This window comes from Lissotriton helveticus, chromosome 6 (genome assembly GCF_964261635.1).
Source record: "Lissotriton helveticus chromosome 6, aLisHel1.1, whole genome shotgun sequence".
Taxonomy (NCBI): Eukaryota; Metazoa; Chordata; class Amphibia; order Caudata; family Salamandridae; genus Lissotriton; species Lissotriton helveticus.
In genome coordinates this window covers 1,772,434,298-1,772,454,371 of record NC_136067.1, presented here as the reverse complement: position 1 = coordinate 1,772,454,371, position 20,074 = coordinate 1,772,434,298, and the positions used below count along the sequence as shown (strand labels likewise).

At 46.2% G+C, this 20,074-nt stretch overlaps 2 protein-coding genes across 3 annotated transcripts in view; one reads left to right on the top strand and one right to left on the bottom strand.

Moving 5' to 3' along the window:
• PIGF (phosphatidylinositol glycan anchor biosynthesis class F) overlaps nt 1-18,980 on the bottom strand; it is a 114,719-nt gene extending 95,739 nt beyond the window's left edge. Inside the window, exon 1 of the mRNA XM_078649666.1 lies at nt 18,829-18,980. The gene's annotated coding sequence lies outside the window, so the exon portion shown is untranslated. The remainder of the gene's footprint in view (nt 1-18,828) is intronic.
• Nucleotides 18,981-19,258: 278 nt separating this feature from the next.
• CRIPT (CXXC repeat containing interactor of PDZ3 domain) overlaps nt 19,259-20,074 on the top strand; it is a 180,151-nt gene continuing 179,335 nt past the window's right edge. For both annotated transcript variants that reach the window (XM_078649669.1, XM_078649668.1), the window contains exon 1: nt 19,259-19,405. In XM_078649669.1, coding sequence (XP_078505795.1) covers nt 19,390-19,405 — 16 coding nt within the window. In that variant the 5' untranslated portion in view covers nt 19,259-19,389. The remainder of the gene's footprint in view (nt 19,406-20,074) is intronic.

The window sequence follows — 20,074 nt, the reverse complement described above, 5'->3', positions numbered from 1 at the left end:
AACTTACTTATACCCACAGGCCATTACTGCGGCGCCGGCAGGCCCTATCCAGATATCTAAAGTGTACACCGTGTACTGCAACGGCCGGCGGGCGTGACGGCGGGCTAATACTGGTGATTCTGAATGAAGGAATCACATGGATGCATCCTAATCGTATCTTACCGGACTCGGAGACGAACTGCCTCTCACCACACAGGTGTTCTTACAACCGGAACGTCCAATCACTGCACCACCCAACCATAAAAAACAGAGCGTTGGTTTTGGCACAGACAGTATTGGAATGGCATCGCTAGTAGTTAGACTGGTTAGCTTGGCTAGTTTACTGTTTAACGTCTTACCGTTACTGGTGGGCCGGTCGGCAGGGACACCCACTGGCTGCACTGCTAGTGATTGTACAATTAGGCGGCCAGCTGCGGCCTGGTGCTTCTTGATACCAGACAGTACTGGTCTGGACTGTACTACTTACTGGCTGTGATCAATGACTGCACAGGCTGCCCTACCCACAGTGGCCAGACTCAAATGTCGTCGTCGGTCAGGTCGGGCAGCGGCTGACTTCAACTACGATGATGATTCATGGACGGACGTGGGGAGCTGCGGTGGGGCGTGGCCTTGTGAAAAAATCTGCGCACGCTGCCATCCACTGTGTGCACAGCCCCTCCCCCCCATTAGAACCAACATCAAGCCCGCCCGAAGTGTTTGTGTCCTGCGGCACGCCCACCGGAAAGTGGCAACACTGTCTGCAACAGTCAACACTGCACTTTAGTGTAAACTAAGGACCGCGGCCGCCATTAAACATATATTGATTCATATCTTAATCTTCTCTTGCACTTGATCTCAGCCTCAGGGCAGGCTTGGTTATTAAAGAGTCTCACACAGTCGCAACTACTTAACCGCCGTGACTGACACACAGTGAACACGCTGCGCCTGCACGCACTGAGTACAGACACAGTACATTTGAAAAAACATCGATGTGTGACGTGCGCCGGTGCAGCAGATGTGTAGAACACTGGTGCTAGAAAAGGGGCGGGGCTTAAAAAAAGAGAGAAAAACGCCCCCGAATCGCGTCAAGGCGGGCCCTGAACTCAGTGACGCTCCTCTCCTCCAATGGCTGGCCAGCATTTACCAGGCCAGCCAATGAAGAAGAGGGGGGTGTTCAGGCCCCCATACTACTGACAAAAGATTTCGGCTCCGCCCACCCACTGCTTACGCAGTGGGACGGTAGCCGAAACCTAAAAAGTTGTGCAAAGTAGCAAGGTTTTTTAAAAGAAAAAGGCGGTCTCTAGGAGAATAGATGCTTTCTGCTGTCATGAACCGAACCGCTTATGTTCGGTTAATGTGATCTACCTCTATGTTATATGTTTATTCCCGAGATTATTATTCCACATTATAAACACAGCTATCCACCTTCTAAATAAAACTATTACAAGCTATTATGCAAGATTTAGAAATGCCAAAATGTAGGCAAGTGATCAAGATAAGTAGGTGGGAGGATCATTGGGTTGCCAGTTCCCAGATACACACTCTTTAAACATCAAACCGAATCCACCATACTTACCTCTTCCAAGAGGAATGTAGTGCCTCTCATATTTCAAAGAAGCTGTTTACTCAAGGACAACAGAGATCTGACGCTGTCGTAAACAATAGCTTTCTGGGTGCATTCAATGCCGACCCATTTAATCCATATGGCTTCAATAGTGGTAAACACATAATGTTAAACATTTCACAATTTCTCACTTGCATTCGCACAGCAATATGTTTAAAAGAATCTTTGCATGCATTGTTAACAATTGCACAGAAAGCGTTTGATATTGGAAACTGGAACCGTGTGTGTGGGTTTTAATGGAATGGTTAGATTCAAGCCAAACATGATTCAAACAATTTAAGCATTGTACTGCCAAAATTAGTGATAGATCAGCAGATGCAATCTCCTACAGTGATTATTAAAATAATTAGAGAGAGATGTCCTTTTCACCCATACCTTCTGTTATTTTTATCAAAGCTTTAGACACAACGTTACATGTTATAAGAGACATTCCATATTATAAGCTAGGCCACATGGGTCCATTAGGTGAAACTATATGCAAATTATGTATTGATCACACCTCCAGTCTTTTTCAAAGAAATAAATAGCCCAGAATTTCTCAGGACTCTTGAAATCCCCCTTTCCCAATTGAAATTAAAGATTATGTGACAAAGCTTAAGGTTGTGAAGGATGCAGGCTAAGTTGGTTATACAGCATGCTTTTATGAAAAAATAGTTTCCCTTTAACTCTATTTCATCTTGACATTTTCAAACGGGTTCATTAATTTAAGCCTCCGTGATCATATGTAGCGCAAACCCAAAAAAGACACAGAATTAGCAGCATATTACTGTCTCCATTTATTTTTGAAGCATGATTTCACTATATGTGCACACACCCTAGAAGAAAACCTTTGATAAATCAACCCTAAATAAATTGGTGCTTCCCAGTTACGTTATAGTCATTAAAAGGCGGCGGTTTGCAATGATATCAGTTTATTTTATCACTTACTGAACATGACAGGGAGCTTGAAATGGTCAATTGAAGAAGTTGCCCTGGATACCAAAACATGTGCGTCGGAGTTTCATTCTCAGTATCTTGAATTGGGTCTCCTTTGGTGAATTGTGTAGCCATATCATTATGATGATATATTGCACGTTCAAATCATTGAATTAGATGGGTTACCTCGTCCCCAAAGTAAACTAGATCAGAGAGTAAATTATTGCCGTTTTTCAGCATTTTTGCATTAAAGCCTTTAACAGTTAAGTCATTAAATAGGCGACTTTAGAAAAACAACTTTCTGGTGGACAGAGCAGAAACCTTAAAACGAACTATCGCACCTCTGATAAATTAGATTATCAGCATTCTCCCACGTTAATTTCTAGTAATTTTCTGTGGGTCATGTATTGATGTTCAAATTTCTGTGAAATGGAAAATGATAGTGGAGCTTAGAAACTGTCTTAAGATGTGGATGGAGCTAATGTGAAAGATTTAAAAAAGTAGCAACTTGAGTGGTCAGCCACACCTAGAGATCAGTAAATGCATGATTCTCAGTAATACATTACAGACTTCCAGATTTCTGTAAAATAATACATATAATGCATTGCTAGAAATACACAGTACTAGAGCATCATTGGGGCGATTCAAAAAGGAGGGTAACATATGTATCTCTACGCAGTTGGCTGGCTTCCACATGCACGTGAAAGCAAAAAATGGTGCTATGAAAATGAATATCATAGTCAGAAAAGACTAAGTAAGAAATGGCTACTCTAAACTCCGTCAAGTGAATGTGCAAGTTTCAAGTGGCTAAAAATTAGGGTGAGATTGGATAATTATGTGACGTGCATATTAAAGTCCTCGAATTATACTGAACGGTTTACAAATCACAAAAATATTCTAACATTGCCTGGAAAATGACATGGTTATCTCTATACAAATTGTCTACCTCTGCTGCTGTACACCAATGTAAACTGCACATACTATTCTAGGAAGCTCCCTAAAACAGAACCCGCTGGTATTCTTCATGCCTGGCTGTAGAGGGAATGTAAGGGGTACGTTCATGGGAAAGAAACAGAGATTGCGAGGTTCGCAATGGAAAATAATGCAACATTTAGATTTTCATTTTTCTCACCATGCCTTTGTTTCGAACACAAAATCTACTGGGGAACAAGCCGTGAGCGTGCACGCTCCCGAACTTCCAGTTTCGGGATGTGCATGCTCACGGCTGTCGTGTGGCGGGACTTCAGTCTTTGCGAGAAGCCCGCACCCACGGAGTGGATGGCCCAGAGGACCGGTGGCAGCAGAAGTCAGGAGAGGCGGCTGATGCAGTAAGTGAGGCTTGGGGGGGCTTGGCACACACGTGTGTGTGTGTGTATGTGTGTCTGCATGTATGTGTGTCTGCGTGTGTGTGTGCCTTCGGCCGGCCTGCGTAAGCGCGTCCACAGACCCTGGTAGGCTCGTGCACCGATCTGTCTCCCTTGAGATGCAAGTGGGCGACAATAGGTCTCGAGAGCGAGACCTAAATATAAAAAGGCTCAGCCTTCATGGCACTCATCCTTCTTCTGTTCTGCTACGCCAAGCCAGTCCTTCACTCCTGCTAGAACAGTAACTATCAGGCAAAGATAGTTTCACTTTGGAGTTCCTATCATCAGGACTGGCCTTTGCTCAGATAGAGCTCTGAGCAGAACCAAATTTGGCGCCCCTTGGTTCCCCGCTTTACATCCTAGTTGTAGCCTGTAACTTTAGATATACAAGGAGCAAACTATTATCTCGATTAATTTAAAAAATATGTGTTTGCTTTGCATCCTGATACTTGAAGTCCTGTATTTATTTTGAGGAGCAACAATGGCTATAATCCAAAGAGAAATGGTTGCACTTAATAAAATACCACTAATCGACGAGCACAGTAGTTTGGCAGCATTATGTGACCAGAAAGTTGTAAGAGGTTTCATGCTGAGGAAACCATACATTTGAATGTAGTGCTATAGAGGTTCAGCTGCTCCCAATTGAGACCACTGCCCGGCTGTCTTCTGTCATGTCTGCCAATTTCTTCCTTGCTGCTGCTACTAAGTAGGGTCAGAATTCGGCTGATTACACAAACTTCCCACTCCTCCCACTTTCTCACCTGAATCACCCACAGCAAAGCTCCTTCCTGCAAGTGCCAAATTGTAAATGAGGAGGGGTAGAGGGTGAGGAGATGGGAGAGAGAGCAAGAGGATTTTAAAGTGAGCGCATGCAGCTTGTACAAGAAAAAAAGAATGATTAAACACAGCAATGGCAAGCCATTTCAAAGTGAGACTGTTGCATGGCCTGCATGAAGATAGTTCCCTGCGGGGCGCCCTGGGCATGGGCCCACCTTGCCCATGCTAAATACCAGCCCTACATATAATTAGGGCTCCCGGTTTTATGGTATTTATTTTTTTGACATTTCCGTCTGTATTTATCCATATATATTTTTTCCAACTTTATCTGTATTTATCCATATTTATTATGGGTTGTGTGGAAAAAAAGAAAGCTGTAACTGGTATATTTCCACATTTGTTTAACCAATAAATATGAAGTCAGACTTCAATGCCTGCCAGGTTTCAGTGATATTAACACCCGCAGAAGATAAATCAATGCATTTATATGAAAATATGCATCTTTCAGTATCAGCCCTGTGCATATCTACTGCCGTTTAAGCTTCTTTACTAAAATTCCTTTCCTTTTGGACCCCCATATCTATCAATCCACACCGTTATTGGCCTGTCAGTCATGGCAAAGTGTATTTAGAATTACTTAAAAAGCACCCAATTTCAATTTTTTTCCACATTTAAAAATTAATACAGAAATTAAAATAAATGGTTTTCTGTCTGTATTTATCTGTAAAAACGGAAAACAGGGAGCCTTACATATGTTACTCTAAAATGCCACGCTCTTGAATAAGCCAATCTCTTAGTCGTTAAACGTAATTACTGTAATTACAATTATGACAAAAGACATTGTCAGATACTTAGCTCACTTTTACATTTGAAGGACAATAAGCATCCTCCAGCGCGATCTGGCCATGTATCTCATCAAGCATTTCCCATGAGCCATTTGAGGCTGGTTTTGCATGCCCGTGGCGGCAGGTGGCACCAATGCCACTTTCTACAGCTCCCTGGGGTTCATTGCAGCAGGCATTTCAGCAAACAGAAAGGCGAGAGAGACAGGGGTGAAGGAAAGAAAGTGGAAGAAGAAGCGAGAAAAGAAGAGACAAAATGGACGGTTGAACGAGAGAGGAATGGAAATATACGGGGCTGGTTTGAAAATGTTGCCGTTTTGAAATAGGCTGTGTCACCACACACGAGAAAATCACAACTCCTAAAAACCCTGACATACTCTCCATACCATACAGACCACACACCTGACACCTCCAACAAAATGGGAGGGAAGCGTTTGAAAAGCCATAACCAGGACTACTGAAAGCCGCTCCGATGTAATACTCATGGCACACTAAGTTCCAAACATGCCTTTTTACATTATCAATTAAGCATGAAGCAGACGTCTTCTCTGTGGTGCATAAAATTGACGTGTGTTTCTCATAATTCGTGTAACAGTATGTCGTGCTTTCTGGAATCTTCAAACTCGCAGAGTGAAGGTTAGCAAGGCGGGAACAATGACTAAGACAAATGTGACTGGACAGCACCACAATGTGCACGCCAACCCAGACACTTCGTTTTTTAGGTCTCGCCTAGGCAGGGCACATGTGCTGCTCTAGGAGAGCCATTAGCCATCGGTCCGCTCCTTTTCAAGCAAACTCGAGCTTGTGGTGGCACCCACCTTGCGGGAGCGGGCAGCGGCGTGCATGCTAATTGGCCGCTGCTCGCCCCCGCAAGGCGGAGGCCAGCACAAGCGTGCTTGAAAACAGCTGCCCGCTGTTGCATTAAATGTAAACAGATGGGCTTTACTCCCTCGTCATGGCTCATTAAAAAAACAGCGGCGCGCAGGACTCCTTGTGTGTCAGGTTACACACAAGTAAGTAATAAGTTTATTGTGCAGTTAATTAAAACCATTACAATGATTGACCCTCTATTATAAACGGTCACCCCGAGACAGAGGCTACATAACAACCCCCGGCACAGAGCCTACCGAGAACGCTAGGCTGGTGGCAGCTGCCTGGCACTCTTGGGGAACTTTGTGGTACATCACTAATACGCGCAGCAAAGGACAGCAACTGTTGGCGCTCTGGCGCGATTGTGGCTCCAGCGTTTTGACAATTTTAAAAACTGAAATTTTATTGTGTTACTCACTGTTAAAATACCTATTACTCAAACGCATTGATTTACTTACTGCTGCCCGCCCTGTTCCATCGCGGCTGGTGCCGTTTGCGTGGAGGGTGAGGCGAGCCGCCATCTTGGGCAGGGCTGGACCGGAGTTAGCGGTCTAGTCACCCCGAGACAGAGGCTACATAACAACCCCCGGCACAGAGCCTACCGAGAACGCTAGGCTGGTGGCAGCTGCCTGGCTCTCTTGGGGAACTTTGTGGTACATCACTAATACGCGCAGCAAAGGACAGCAACTGTTGGCGCTCTGGCGCGATTGTGGCTCCAGCGTTTTGACAATTTTAAAAACTGAAATTTTATTGTGTTACTCACTGTTAAAATACCTATTACTCAAACGCATTGATTTACTTACTGCTGCCCGCCCTGTTCCATCGCGGCTGGTGCCGTTTGCGTGGAGGGTGAGGCGAGCCGCCATCTTGGGCAGGGCTGGACCGGAGTTAGCGGTCTAGTCACCCGAGACAGAGGCTACATAACAACCCCCGGCACAGAGCCTACCGAGAACGCTAGGCTGGTGGCAGCTGCCTGGCTCTCTTGGGGAACTTTGTGGTACATCACTAATACGCGCAGCAAAGGACAGCAACTGTTGGCGCTCTGGCGCGATTGTGGCTCCAGCGTTTTGACAATTTTAAAAACTGAAATTTTATTGTGTTACTCACTGTTAAAATACCTATTACTCAAACGCATTGATTTACTTACTGCTGCCCGCCCTGTTCCATCGCGGCTGGTGCCGTTTGCGTGGAGGGTGAGGCGAGCCGCCATCTTGGGCAGGGCTGGACCGGAGTTAGCGGTCTAGTCACCCCGAGACAGAGGCTACATAACCAATGTGTCTATCGGAGCGCAGCGGACGAGCGCAGCGGGCGCGACGAATGCGCGCCGAAGTCGCGCACAAGTCAAGCCCGTCTGCGCCCGTCCGCGGCAGACCGGGTCCTGGGGCCAGTACCCCTGGCCAAATATTCACTTATTCCTCCTCTGACCTGCTACATCTTCGACCCCTAGATAACAATGGGCCCCCCCTACCCGCGCTTGTTTTAAAGCGTGCTGCCACTCATGGCATTTTACTTCCTAAGTTCATGGGCGATACCTCCACACGTCCCAACCCTCCCACTGCCTCCACCTCCCCGTTGGGGGCTGAGTCTATTTTTAAATGTTACTACTTAAATACCAGGTCCATGGTGAAACACCAAATTGACATATTTCTTTTACTTCAGGCAGAGCAACCGGATATTTTACTCCTTACGGAGACATGGTTGAACGCCGACTCCCTACCTGACATCTTGGCTGCAGTCCCCTCAAACTATTATATTTTGCATGAGGACAGATCTGCCAATAAAAGGGGTGGAGGAGTTGCTGCGATTATTCTTAAAAATCACATCTTCTCTCTCCTTCCATCCTTCGACCTGCCGGGATCGGATAGTATGATTTTTAGGATGGACACTAATAGTGGAGCCCTACTGATGGTCCTCATCTACCGTCCACCCCAAAGCATGCCTACATTTGCTGCATCCTTGGCAGAACATCTGGCCCCTTTGATAATCAGTCACCAGAAAATTGTGCTGCTGGGTGATTTTAACCTCTGGATGAACTCTACTGAGTTGGTTGGGCAGGCAGCTGCACTGAAGGAAACTCTCTCAGATCTGAATCTTACCCAGCAGATACACCTCCCTACTCATGTTAAAGGACATGGCCTCGACCAGATTTGGTCACAGAATATCCCTCTTACCATCAATTCCATTACCCCATGTATCTGGTCGGACCATTTTTTGATCGACTTTTCTATCACTATCACTGAAAGCAGGAAACAGCTGTTTCAGCAAGGAGGGAAAGTCAGACTCTGGAAGCACGCTGACCTCCCTGCCTTTATTGACACTTTAACATCATCCCTCCCCCTGTTAGACCAGGACATTGAAGGGATGGAAAAAACTTTTTCTAGCTGGTTACTTCAGGCAGCTAATGTTCATGCCCCTTGTTCCAACTTTCCTCGCTCCCGCACCCAAGATGCTCATAGGTGGTTTACACCGCACCTTAAAGCCTTGAAACTGCAAGTCCGTCAAAAGGAGCGAAAGTGGCGAACAGCGTACTTAGATCTCGACAAGGCCGACTACTGCAGGGCGCGAAAGGAGTATCAGAAACTCATCCAAAAACACAAAACCGATTACTTCTCTGAAAAAATCCTTCTATCACGCAACAAATCCAGAGAACTGTTTAATATTGTGGAGAGCCTTAGTGGTAGCGACAGAACCTCCTTAGCTGTGGCTCCAACCCAGGACCTCTGCAATACACTAAACGCTTTCTTTTTTAATAAGATCTGCACCATAAAGCAAAGCATTCCCATCATCTCATCTCCCCCTCCGATTGATCTTTACTATAACCCATCTACCCTGGAATCTTTCCCTCCCATTGATGTCGCCTGCCTATCTAAACTCCTTTCCAAAGTTAAGTCGGGCTCCCCCGAGGACATCTGCCCCCCATATATTCTGGGCGAGGTGGGAACCGCCATCCCGGAGAGTATTCTCTCTGTGCTGAACGGATCCCTCTCTCAGGGTTTAGTCCCCGCCAGTTTTAAAAAAGCCCTCCTCATCCCTTTGCTGAAAAAAGCTGGGGCTAATCCATCGGACCCCCTTAACTAGGCCCATCTCTCTGCTGCCGTACTGCGCCAAACTTTTGGAGGCCCATGTCTGTGATAGTATCTCCAAATTTTTGGAAGACTCACAGTATCTTGCGCCTAATCAGGCTGGCTTCCGCCCCCTTCATTCAACTGAAGCAGTCATCGTCTCAGTCCAGAACACTCTGAGGCGGAACGCCGATGAGGGGATCCATCAGGCTTTGGTGCTATTAGATCTATCGGCGGCATTCGACACGGTTGACTATACCATCTTGGTCAACCGTGTCGAACAGGCTGGTCTCAGGGGCTCGGCGTTGAGCTGGATCCGCTCATTCATTACTGGCCGCACACAATCGGTGAGACTGGGTTCCTTTACTGCTCCCACCATCCCCACAACCTGCGGAGTCCCTCAGGGCTCCTCCCTGTCACCGTTGCTTTTTAATTTATACTTATGCCCCCTGCTGTACTCTCTCAGGAACACAGGAGTAACCATACTCAACTATGCGGATGATCTGCAGCTCATCTTTCCCTTAAACACCGAAGACTCAGTGGCAGTGTTTCAAAACACCATGTCTCACATCCTGAGTTGGATGAGCTGCAGTCACCTGAAACTCAACCCAGGCAAGACTGAGCTGGTCTTGCCTGGGCGGAGCGCACTGAGTTGGAACCCTGGTTTCTGGCCAGTCAGCATGGGAGCTCCACCATCCAAGTCGCTCTCGGTCAAGAGTCTAGGAATTCACCTCAGTGAAGATCTTTCTCTGAAAAGACAGGTTGGGGCAGTGGTGTCCTCCAGTCTATTTCAGCTGAAGAAAATCAAGAAAATTGCTTGTTTTTTTTCTCTGGAGGCGCTCACACAGATTGTCATCTCCCTGGTCCTGTCCAGATTGGACTTCTCCAACAGCCTGTACCTTGGGCTCCAGGTTGGTGAGTTAAAACGCCTCCAGCTGATTCAGAATCAGGCAGCCAGACTAATTCTTAACCTAACTAAGAGGCAGTCTGTTAGATTAGGCTTAAAACAACTACACTGGCTGCCTGTTGAGCAACGGGTGGCTTTTAAGACCGGGTGTATTTTATTCAAGTCCTTGCATCAAACTGGCCCCCTATTTATTAGAGACCTGTTCAAAAAATACAACCCCTCCCGGAATCTCCGCTCCATGCACAAACACCTTCTGATTGTCCCTTCTTATAAAAGGAAACGTCTTGGAGGTTGCTGCTTTGACCACCTTGCAGCCACCTTCTGGAACTCTCTTCCCCTGCACCTAAAAATGTGTGACAATATTCTTAGTTTCAGACGCTCCCTTAAAACATGGCTCTTTTCTCAGGCGTTCTGAAAAACTCCTCTATGCGTCCTCTGGCTGTTGCGATGTGTTCCTGTCTATAGCGCCATGAAGCCCCCGGGCGAACGAGCGCTCTACAAATACATTTCAATATCAATATCAATATCAAAACCTCAATTTTAATTTTTTATTTTTTTTTTAAAGGCTAATAGCATAGTTAAAAAAACATGCGTTAAGATTGCAAAGAAAATCCACACCCCAGGCCTTGGTGATCCATAATCTTGTTTCTTCATTTTGGTCGGCAAATATTAGTAGCAGTCTGTGAGATAAAAGTACCCCCCTTATTAAAGTCTTGGCTGCAGAATGATGACAGGCCGAGAGGTGCCGATTTAAAGTGCATTGTGTTGCCTCGGCTTCCGCACAAGGTTACACACATGGCGCCACGCTTTTGTTTTTGCTTCTTCTCATTCTGTTTCCTGCTCTTTGTCCCTACGGCTTGTACTTACCAGAGTGTCAATTGGAGTTTCCGCAGTTTCTGACTCTTTAGGTCTCGCCCAGGCAGCGCGCATTCCTTTGCTCTAGGAGGGCCTTTAGCCATCGGTCTGCTCCATTTCAAGCACACTTGTGCTTGTGGTGGCATTCACCTTGCGGGAGCGAGCAGTGGCGTGCATGCTAATTGGCCGCTGCTTGCTCCCGCAAGGCAGAGGCCAGCACAAGCACGCGGGTGCATGAAAACAGCTGCGCACTGTTGCATTAAATGTAAACAGATGGGCTTTACTCCCTCGTCATGGCTCATTAAAAAAACAGCGGCACGCAGGGCTCCATGTGTGTCAGGTTACACACAAGGCGCTGCGCTTTCGTTTCGCTTCTTCTCATTCGGTTTCCTACTCTTTGTCCCTACGGCTTGTACTTACCAGAATGCCAATTGGAGTTTCCATGGTTTCTGACTCTTTTCAAGCAATTGACGCTGCCAGGCAAAACACACTGTAGCCTTTCACACAGGGCAGTGATTGTGGGGCCCTCCCAGTCTGTCCACGTGCAGTGTACCCCTGCACCACTGGTCGGCACTGCGCATGACTCCCTATCCACATGTAAACCGTGGCACATTAGCGAAAGGCGGGGCGGGAGGGTATGAAAAGATTCCAGGCCAATCAAGGGTTAATCTTTCGCTAAATTGCAGCCTGTGCACATAAACATGATCGCGGTGCCCCAGCTGACACCAACTCAAAGACTTTGGAGGAAGGGGCGCCCATTCGAAGTCCGTCCCATTTCAAGACCTTTAGCGGGGCTGTTTGGAGCCCCCTGGTAGGGTTTTGGCTGCTTTGTTTATAGGGTGCCCTTGGGTCACAAGGCAGCTTACCACCTGCCCCAGGGGGCATACGAGCTCCCTCCTCTGCTTCCGACCCCGGGTCAGCGCGTGGATGGCTCATTGGCAGTGTGCCATGCCGCTCCCCCTTCCACTAGCCCCACGGATATATATTCAAGACTCACTAGATGGTGTCCTGGGTCCCTGGCGATCTGTGGTATGGCTAAGGTTTCTAGATCACTCTACAACCCCTTGGCAGCAGCCCCCCTACCACCACCACGGACATCTTGGTGAATGGAAAATTAGCAGGATGCCCTGTGCCTTGCAGTCCGCCTGCCCCACCCTGTTCTATGGCCCGTTGGTAGCATACCCACCTACACCCCTGTAAGCACCATTGCATGAACCAATGGCAGAGTGCCCTCTGCTGATCTGGGCAGCCTCTTGTGTGTTGCAAGCAGATGTTACTCGAATCGGAAGAGGTCATTGGGGAGGTCGGAGGGACCTCTTTGCCCAAACTAAATTGACAGTGTGGAAAGGCTGTCCCAGTCCGCAGAGGCCTCATCTGCTCAGCAGCATCAATTGTGTGCTGCTCAATTTGGGGTTACAGGCCACGTAATACACATTTTTGGGAGTGGACTCTCCCACAATCAGCTCAATACAGACCCTTAGCCAAACAGGCTGGTGCCGCCTCTAGGAGTCAAGGTGCAAGACTGTTGTGTGAAAAACAAAATATCTAAAGTTACAATTTTAAAACAGGATTAGAATGGCTATGACTATAATCACATAAAAGTATACAAATACGTGACTGAGTGGAATGCCTGAACTAATCTCAGCCACTGGTAATTTCCCAGGCTGCACTCTAGTCCATCGTTATTTTGCACACTTTACCACCTCAGTTTGCACTCAGCCATATGCAAACTAGTCTTATCCCTTCCATGTGTGATCCACACGAATACAATACATCAGCCCTTAGCCGCATAACTTTAATCCTTCGCTCTCGGCTGTCTTATATCATCTACTCTTCTGCCCTCTTTTTATCATCCGATAACCTGCCTTCTTACTTTATCCCTTTATTTGCCGCTCTATATCATTCCTTCACCTGCCGTCTTGTATCGTTCCTTCAACCCCACCTCGTAGCATCCCTTCCATCACCTGCAGTCTTATATCATCATTTCACCTGCCCTCTTTCAGCATTTCACCTGCCAGCTTTCATCATCCTTGCACCTGCTGTCTTTTTTCATCCTTTCACCTGCCGTCTTTTTTCATCCTTTCACCTGCCGTCTTTTTTCATCCTTTCACCTGCCGTCTTTTTTCATCCTTTCACCTGCCGTCTTTTTTCATCCCTTTATTTGCCGCTTTATATTATTCCTTCACCTGCAGTCTTGTATCGTTCCTTCATCCCCAACTCGCAGCATCCTTTCACCCCTGCCTTCTATTCTCCCTTCATCTGCCATCTTCTACAAAACGCCTACTGCTTTATCTTTTATTCACCTCCAGCCTTGTATCATCCCTTCACCTCCCGCCGCATATCACCCTTCCACCTGCCCACTTATGTCACCCCTTCAACTGTTGCCCTATATCACCTGCTACCTTGCACCATTCATTTATCTGCTCTTCCACCTACGTCATCCCTTCACATGTAACCTTGTTATAACCACCTCTTCTTCACCACCCGCTGCTTTTTTCTCACCTTCTTGTTTATATTGCTATATGCACTCATTTACATTATTATTGCCTCACATGGTCCATCATCATGCCGCTTTTTATCATCACGGCTTAATTAACCCTATGCTGCCGTACATCATCCTTTCCCCTCCTACTGCTCCGTGTCAGACTTCAGCCTTACACCATCTACTCGCCTGTCACCCTGTTAGCCCTCCATATGCTGCCTTTGATTATATATTCCCTGTTACTGTCCTATGCCATGAATGTGTATGTCTTTTACCTTCCTGTGCCTATAAATCATCAATTGAACCTCTGCTGCCATACACCATCCATTTACATGCTGCCTTATATCATCTCTTGTTACCCCCAAGGTACCGAATATCATCCTTTCACCCTCCTGCTGTTGTATGTAAACCCTTCAACATCTAGTGCCTCATATCAGCCTTCACCTGCTGACTTTTATCGTCCGGTCAAACACCGGCTCAAATTAAGAATGGATATTCTCCATTTCCCCGCTGCCTTACTTCACCCCCTTCACCTTCCGCCTTATAAACAAGCATTGGCATAGCCAATAGGTCTCGCTTTTGTGACGTTATAAGTATTTAGTTATGCAGCACAATATCCTTGGTGCAACTACATGAACTGTTGCATGGTTCAACATTATAAGGTCAAAAAGGCGAGACCTATTGGCTATGCCAGTGCTTGTTCTAGGAGGGCTCCTGTTACAGACTGGGACCTCAAAGCTCTATAAATACACAAGTCACTATTCCCCATTACGTCAACCAAGATTTGATTCTATGACTCTCTGGTTACACACACTGACATGTTATGTTATGTTAAATATTTATAAAGTGCTCAAATCACCCTGTGGCATGTCGGCGCTAACTAGGCAAGTGTACTGAGGGTTGATAAGCCAGGATAAGATACGTTTCTTTGATAAAACAAAAAGGCTTTCACCTGGTTCCTGAAGATGCTGTAGCTTGGGATTTTGCATAGACCCGGAGGGAGCTCATTCCAATATTGTGGAGCAAGATATGAGAAGGTTCTACCCCCAGTGCGGACAAGGCGAATTCGGGGAACCTGCAGGAGATCCTGAGTACTAGATCTAAGGTTCCTGCAAGGAGAATATTTTAATAGTTTTTTCCGCAAATATAGGGGACCTCTTTCATTCAGTGCATTATAAGTCAGGCAGCAGATCTTAAAACAAGATCTCTTCTTCACTGACAACCAGTGCAGTTCCCTTAACAAAGGAGCCGAAGATGAGCCTGCGGGACGATTTAAAATCATTCTTGCTGCAATATTTTGTACTACTTTGAGTTTGGCCAAAAGGGTCTCTCCCACTTCAGCCAACAAAGCATTCCCATAGTCAAGGCGACTAATTACCACGGCCTGGACTAAAGTTCTGCAGTGGGGGGGACATCAAAGTTGATCGCATTAACCGACTAAGGTTTCATAATGTAAAAAAAAAAAAATCCACTTCCCACTGATTAGTTTAACATGCATGTATTTTTCATTTGAGGTGTGTATTTTTTTATACAAAAGGTACCTAAAGGTGAAAACAACAATCAAATAGTAGGAGAATACGTTTTTCTTTTTTTGCTACATTTTTAATATTGTCCCACCACTTACTGACCGCGCCCTTATTGCACTCCCGATCACAGTTCCCATACTTGATTTTAAGCATTTCAATTACTGAATGCATGCACCAGTAATTCGGTGCTTCTGTGAGAGACAGAAACAGAGGCTTTTCTGTTCATTCTCCTAGACTATCTCAGGTACCGCACTCTGTTCCATCCATCTAGCCCAGTCCCTCTTCTACCTGAATGTATGCACTCTGGTGAAGCCTGATCACTTAACACTTTCACAATGTGGTAGGGAACCTGGCCCAGACGGTGTCCCAACTGACTTGTTTCTAACTGATCAGGAAGCGTGGTCTAGTTACATCCTCTTAATCACTAATGCTACTGCAGCAGGGGTCCGCAAGGAAGGGTGCTATTGTCATACCAATATATACAAAGGGTGACAGATCCTTACATGCCAGTCAGCCTAATAGATTGCCTTCAAAATGTTTTTTGCGGATGTGTACTAGGGAAAATCCAGGACAGGATGTCTGATCATGACATCCTTAGACCACTTCAAGACGGATTTCACAGGAAAATGTCCACAATTGACAAGTGACCATTTTCAAAAGGGAACCTTTATGCTACCTTTGTAGATTTAAAGTCAGCTTTCAACTTAGTTTCTTATACTGGTCTATGGAAGGCTAACTCGGACATGGCAATGCCTCCAAATACTATTTCATTAGTCATACGCCTACATGAGGGTAACTATGTGCATGTCGGGTGGGGAGACCAAGGCCAGTTGACAGATAGGATACCTGTATCTAGGAGTATGAGCCAGGGCTGCGTACTGTTGCCCGCCTTGTTTTCTTTATTCATTAACAACATAGTCCCCTTCCTGACCCAGGTAGACATGGACGCTCCACTCTTGGCAAAATCTAAAGTACTAATCCTTTCATTCACTGACGATAATGTGTTGATCTCCAAGACACTAAGCAGACTGGAGAAACTCTTGACTCGCTTTGACGATTTTTGTTCTGCTCGAGGCCTCGAGATCATCACATCCAAAACTAAATTAATGTTGTTCAATCCTCATAAAATATGTCAAGGTAACATTGCCTTGAGGTGGTGAACTCTTACTTATTTCGGAATGACGATTTCGGGAGGCAGGACATGGAAATCGCACATTACCAAGGCAGCCATCAAACTAAAACAGATCTGGGGCGTCTTAATCAAGGATTACTCCTCCTCTCACACAAAACCAATTTGATATGTCCTCCAATTTTGCGAGGCTAAGGCCTCAGGAATACCCTTAACGGTTTGAAATTATAAGGGGTACTCTAATATCGAGGAGTTATCCAGAAGTGAAAATAAATTTGTGAGGAATTTAGCTTTTCAACCCCCCCACCCCGTACCCCTTTGTATCCACTTTTTATGGACTCTGGCATTAACGGATTGGTCCACAAAGTAAGATTGTGCCCACTTTTGTTCTAAAGGCGGCTATGGACTGCTCCAGAGTTAGCTCATTATGTAGAAGCACTATAGGACGTGATGAAATCCGATCACTTTAGTAAAGTTCCCTGGCTCAGGAGCATCACAGATATGTTGTGTTCTCTTGGGGTTTCTGAGCTGTGGGATCACCCTGAGGCTTCAAATTTTCCATCTAAGGATGATCTGCAAAAGCAATAATGGTTGGCTACTGCCACTAATGAATCACGAAGGGTCGTCTGCTCCACGTTATCATGAGATTTCATATGTGAGAGCAGATATGAGTCGTCTTAGGACCAGATTTTGGTCACTTCGGAGAGGAAACTTTTCTAGTTTCGAGTGGGTACCTTACCGCTGAGACCATTCACCTCCAAATGGTCAAGCAGGGGGCCCAATTGTATGTCCAGCTTGTAATTCCCATAAAGAGAGCCTCCCCCACGTTTTACTTGTATGTCCAGCATACGCATCTGCTCATAGAAAGGCCAGGCCTCAACATTCAGACTCTTAGGTGTCCGCAGCCACTTAGTTGCCCTTCGCATTCTTAGGACGGACACCGACTGACCCAAGTCATCTCAGCTGCTAAGTTTCTTGGCGCTATGTGGCTTCTTAGGAGAAAAACGTCTCTTCTTATATCTAGTAGCCTGAAGCCGATTGCTTAGTCTAACCGCTAGTATGTCGACTACTTAAGTACAGTGGTTTTATTTTGATTTTAAGCAATGTCATTAATTGTACTTTTCACAAATGTACCTGTTTAAATGGTGTGCAACTTAGCTTTTAGACCATATTTATGAATTCAACAGCTACTTACCTTTTATTGATTTAACTGGTCTGTTACATTTATTTTGTTTGTTTGTACTTTTAAGGGCCGGAAAACCGAAATAAAGTTTTTGAAACTTAACTGTGCTTCTATCAGAGACGCGGCGTCTGTACATGAGCGATAAAGGTAGCATCAGTTCTACTCACGCAACCACCCCTGCCTCCTTGGGGGAGCCACGGAGTGAATATAGATGTGTGCACCTGCAGACATGCCAACCCTCCCAATTCAAGCTTGAGACTACCGATTTGAAGGCTAGTCTCCCGCCTCCCGATTCCTACAAGCAAAAACCCGATTCCTCGGGGGTTTCAGGTGACAGGGCTTGGTATCGTGTAAAGTGCTAATTCTTCCAGCAAAGAGTAGCGATGCAGGGGCTCTCGAAGGGGTGAAAAACCAACAAAGCGTTATTAACAAGGAAATCGTCTTTTAACCCCTTCACTACGGCGGCTATTCCGCCGCAGTGCTAAGGGGGCGGGGTGGCCGCGCGGCAGGCGCATGCTGGTGACGGAACCGCTCCGTCACCAGCCGCGGTTGCGCTGTGCTCATGTCAGAGCGTTTCCGTCACGGCCAGCCCGCTCAATGGAACGCTCAGCGCAGGCGCGGAATCCGCGCCACACAGGCGTGCCTTGACGGAACCGCTCCGTCGTCAGCAAAGCGCGACCGCAGCTGATGACGGAGTGGTTCCGTCACCAGCAGGGGAGGGGTTAAAGACCTGCGAAGTACTAGGGGGGAGGGAGGGAGGAGGGTTGCCGTTTCAGCCCGGGCTGCCACAGGGGGGTGGGGGGTGCATGCACTGCCAACAACCTGCCAGGCCCCAACACTTGCATCACCCTCTCTGCCAGCCATTATGCTCCATGCTTCTGAAAGTTAAGAAAAAAACGTGCATTTGCGTTTCAAATGTCCGATCCTACAGCAGCACACTTCTAAAGCACATACATGCCAGTAACCCGATTCAAAGCCCCATTCTCCCGATTTTTTTTTTTTTTTAAATCTCCCACTTTGCTCTCCTGAAATGTTGGCATGTATGGCACCTGGGTAATATGTATATGCTCCTGACATTGACAAGTGGCAGTAGTTGCCTGCTCTGTGCACATCAAAGGCTCGGCGGCAGCTCTGCTTCCCTGCAAGAGGCAGAACTGTCAGTAGTTATGTGTCCTTGTGAGAGGTCGTAGTAGACCTTAGATTCCTCGTCTGACACCCCGTGAGAACAGAGTCAGCAGAAAGGTAGGTTTCCCCGACAATCCCTCAGCCAACACGTTCTTTTTACAGGTGTTGTATGTATAACCCATCCTTACCAGTCGCTTCAGTGGATACCGTAGGCGCTGCTCTACGGCTAAAGATGGCTATGCTGAGCGTAAACCGGGTGCCTTCTCTGCGCTGCACGCTCTCCTGGCGTCTCCGCAGCCATCAGAGCCATACAACAGTAGAACCAGGAAATGGCAGCGCCAGAAACATAGAGAGCGGACTGAAAACAATAACCCATGCACGCCCCTTCCCAAACACACAGCTGCGATTTTTCAAAAGGAGAGGCTCGTGTTTTGGACGTTATATATAGTAAGAGTTCAAAATAAACGCTCTCTTCGTGTTACAATAATTGTCTCAAATGCATCAATAAAGTGAGGACAGGCAGAACGTGGGGGAAATGACAGCAACGCAGAGATTCGTTGTGATTGGTGGAAGTTTATATGGAGGTCGTTGGTTGGTGAAATAAATTGATAGCGGAAGTTGTCGTTGTTGGATAGTGGTCACTTCCTGTTTATGTTTTGGCCCGTCCGTGGCGTTAGGTTCCGATCTAGTGCTCCTATTGTGGGTATCTATCGGGCTGAGGAGTAGAAGTAGTTCTCCCAACACCAGTCATGGTCTGCGACAAATGTGAGTGTGAGGACGGGTTAGGATGGGTTGTTGACGCCATGGCGAAGATATTTCCTTAGCTTGAGGGTGGGAGTATTGTTACGGAGCTGGGATTTTCGCCACATGATAATTATTTCTTATGGTGTGATTTGAATAAAAAAACACACACACACAATAATATTACCGACAGAGTGGTTTCAAAAAGGCGCCCACATAATAATGTTTTCTGTGGCGTAGTTTGCTGTACAGCAATACGACGAAAGCTAGAACAGAACCCCCTCTAATTCCATTTTTTTCATTCGGTGTATGTAAAACGAACGCCAAACATAGCTAGTTTATAAGCATTTGCCAGTCTAATTGATTTCGTGGGTCTTGTGGACCTATGCTTGAAATCTCAGTGAACCGCATCCAAACTGCGAGTGTTTGCTCATCGTTGTTTCCTAACAAATATGCTTCATTAATACATACCGCCCCTTAGTGTCTAAGTCAGGCTACACCTTACACAGTTTGGGCAACGTTTGCTCCAACAAATGCAAAAATATTTTTTTGTTTGTATTTCTATGCAAGTTCTTGTTCATGTTTTATCCTACGGTATTATTTCAGTGGCAAAACTCTGAATTACGTATTTTGCCTTTTACATGAAAGACAAAAAATGTACGTGCATTTATACGCTACTTTATGATGATGACG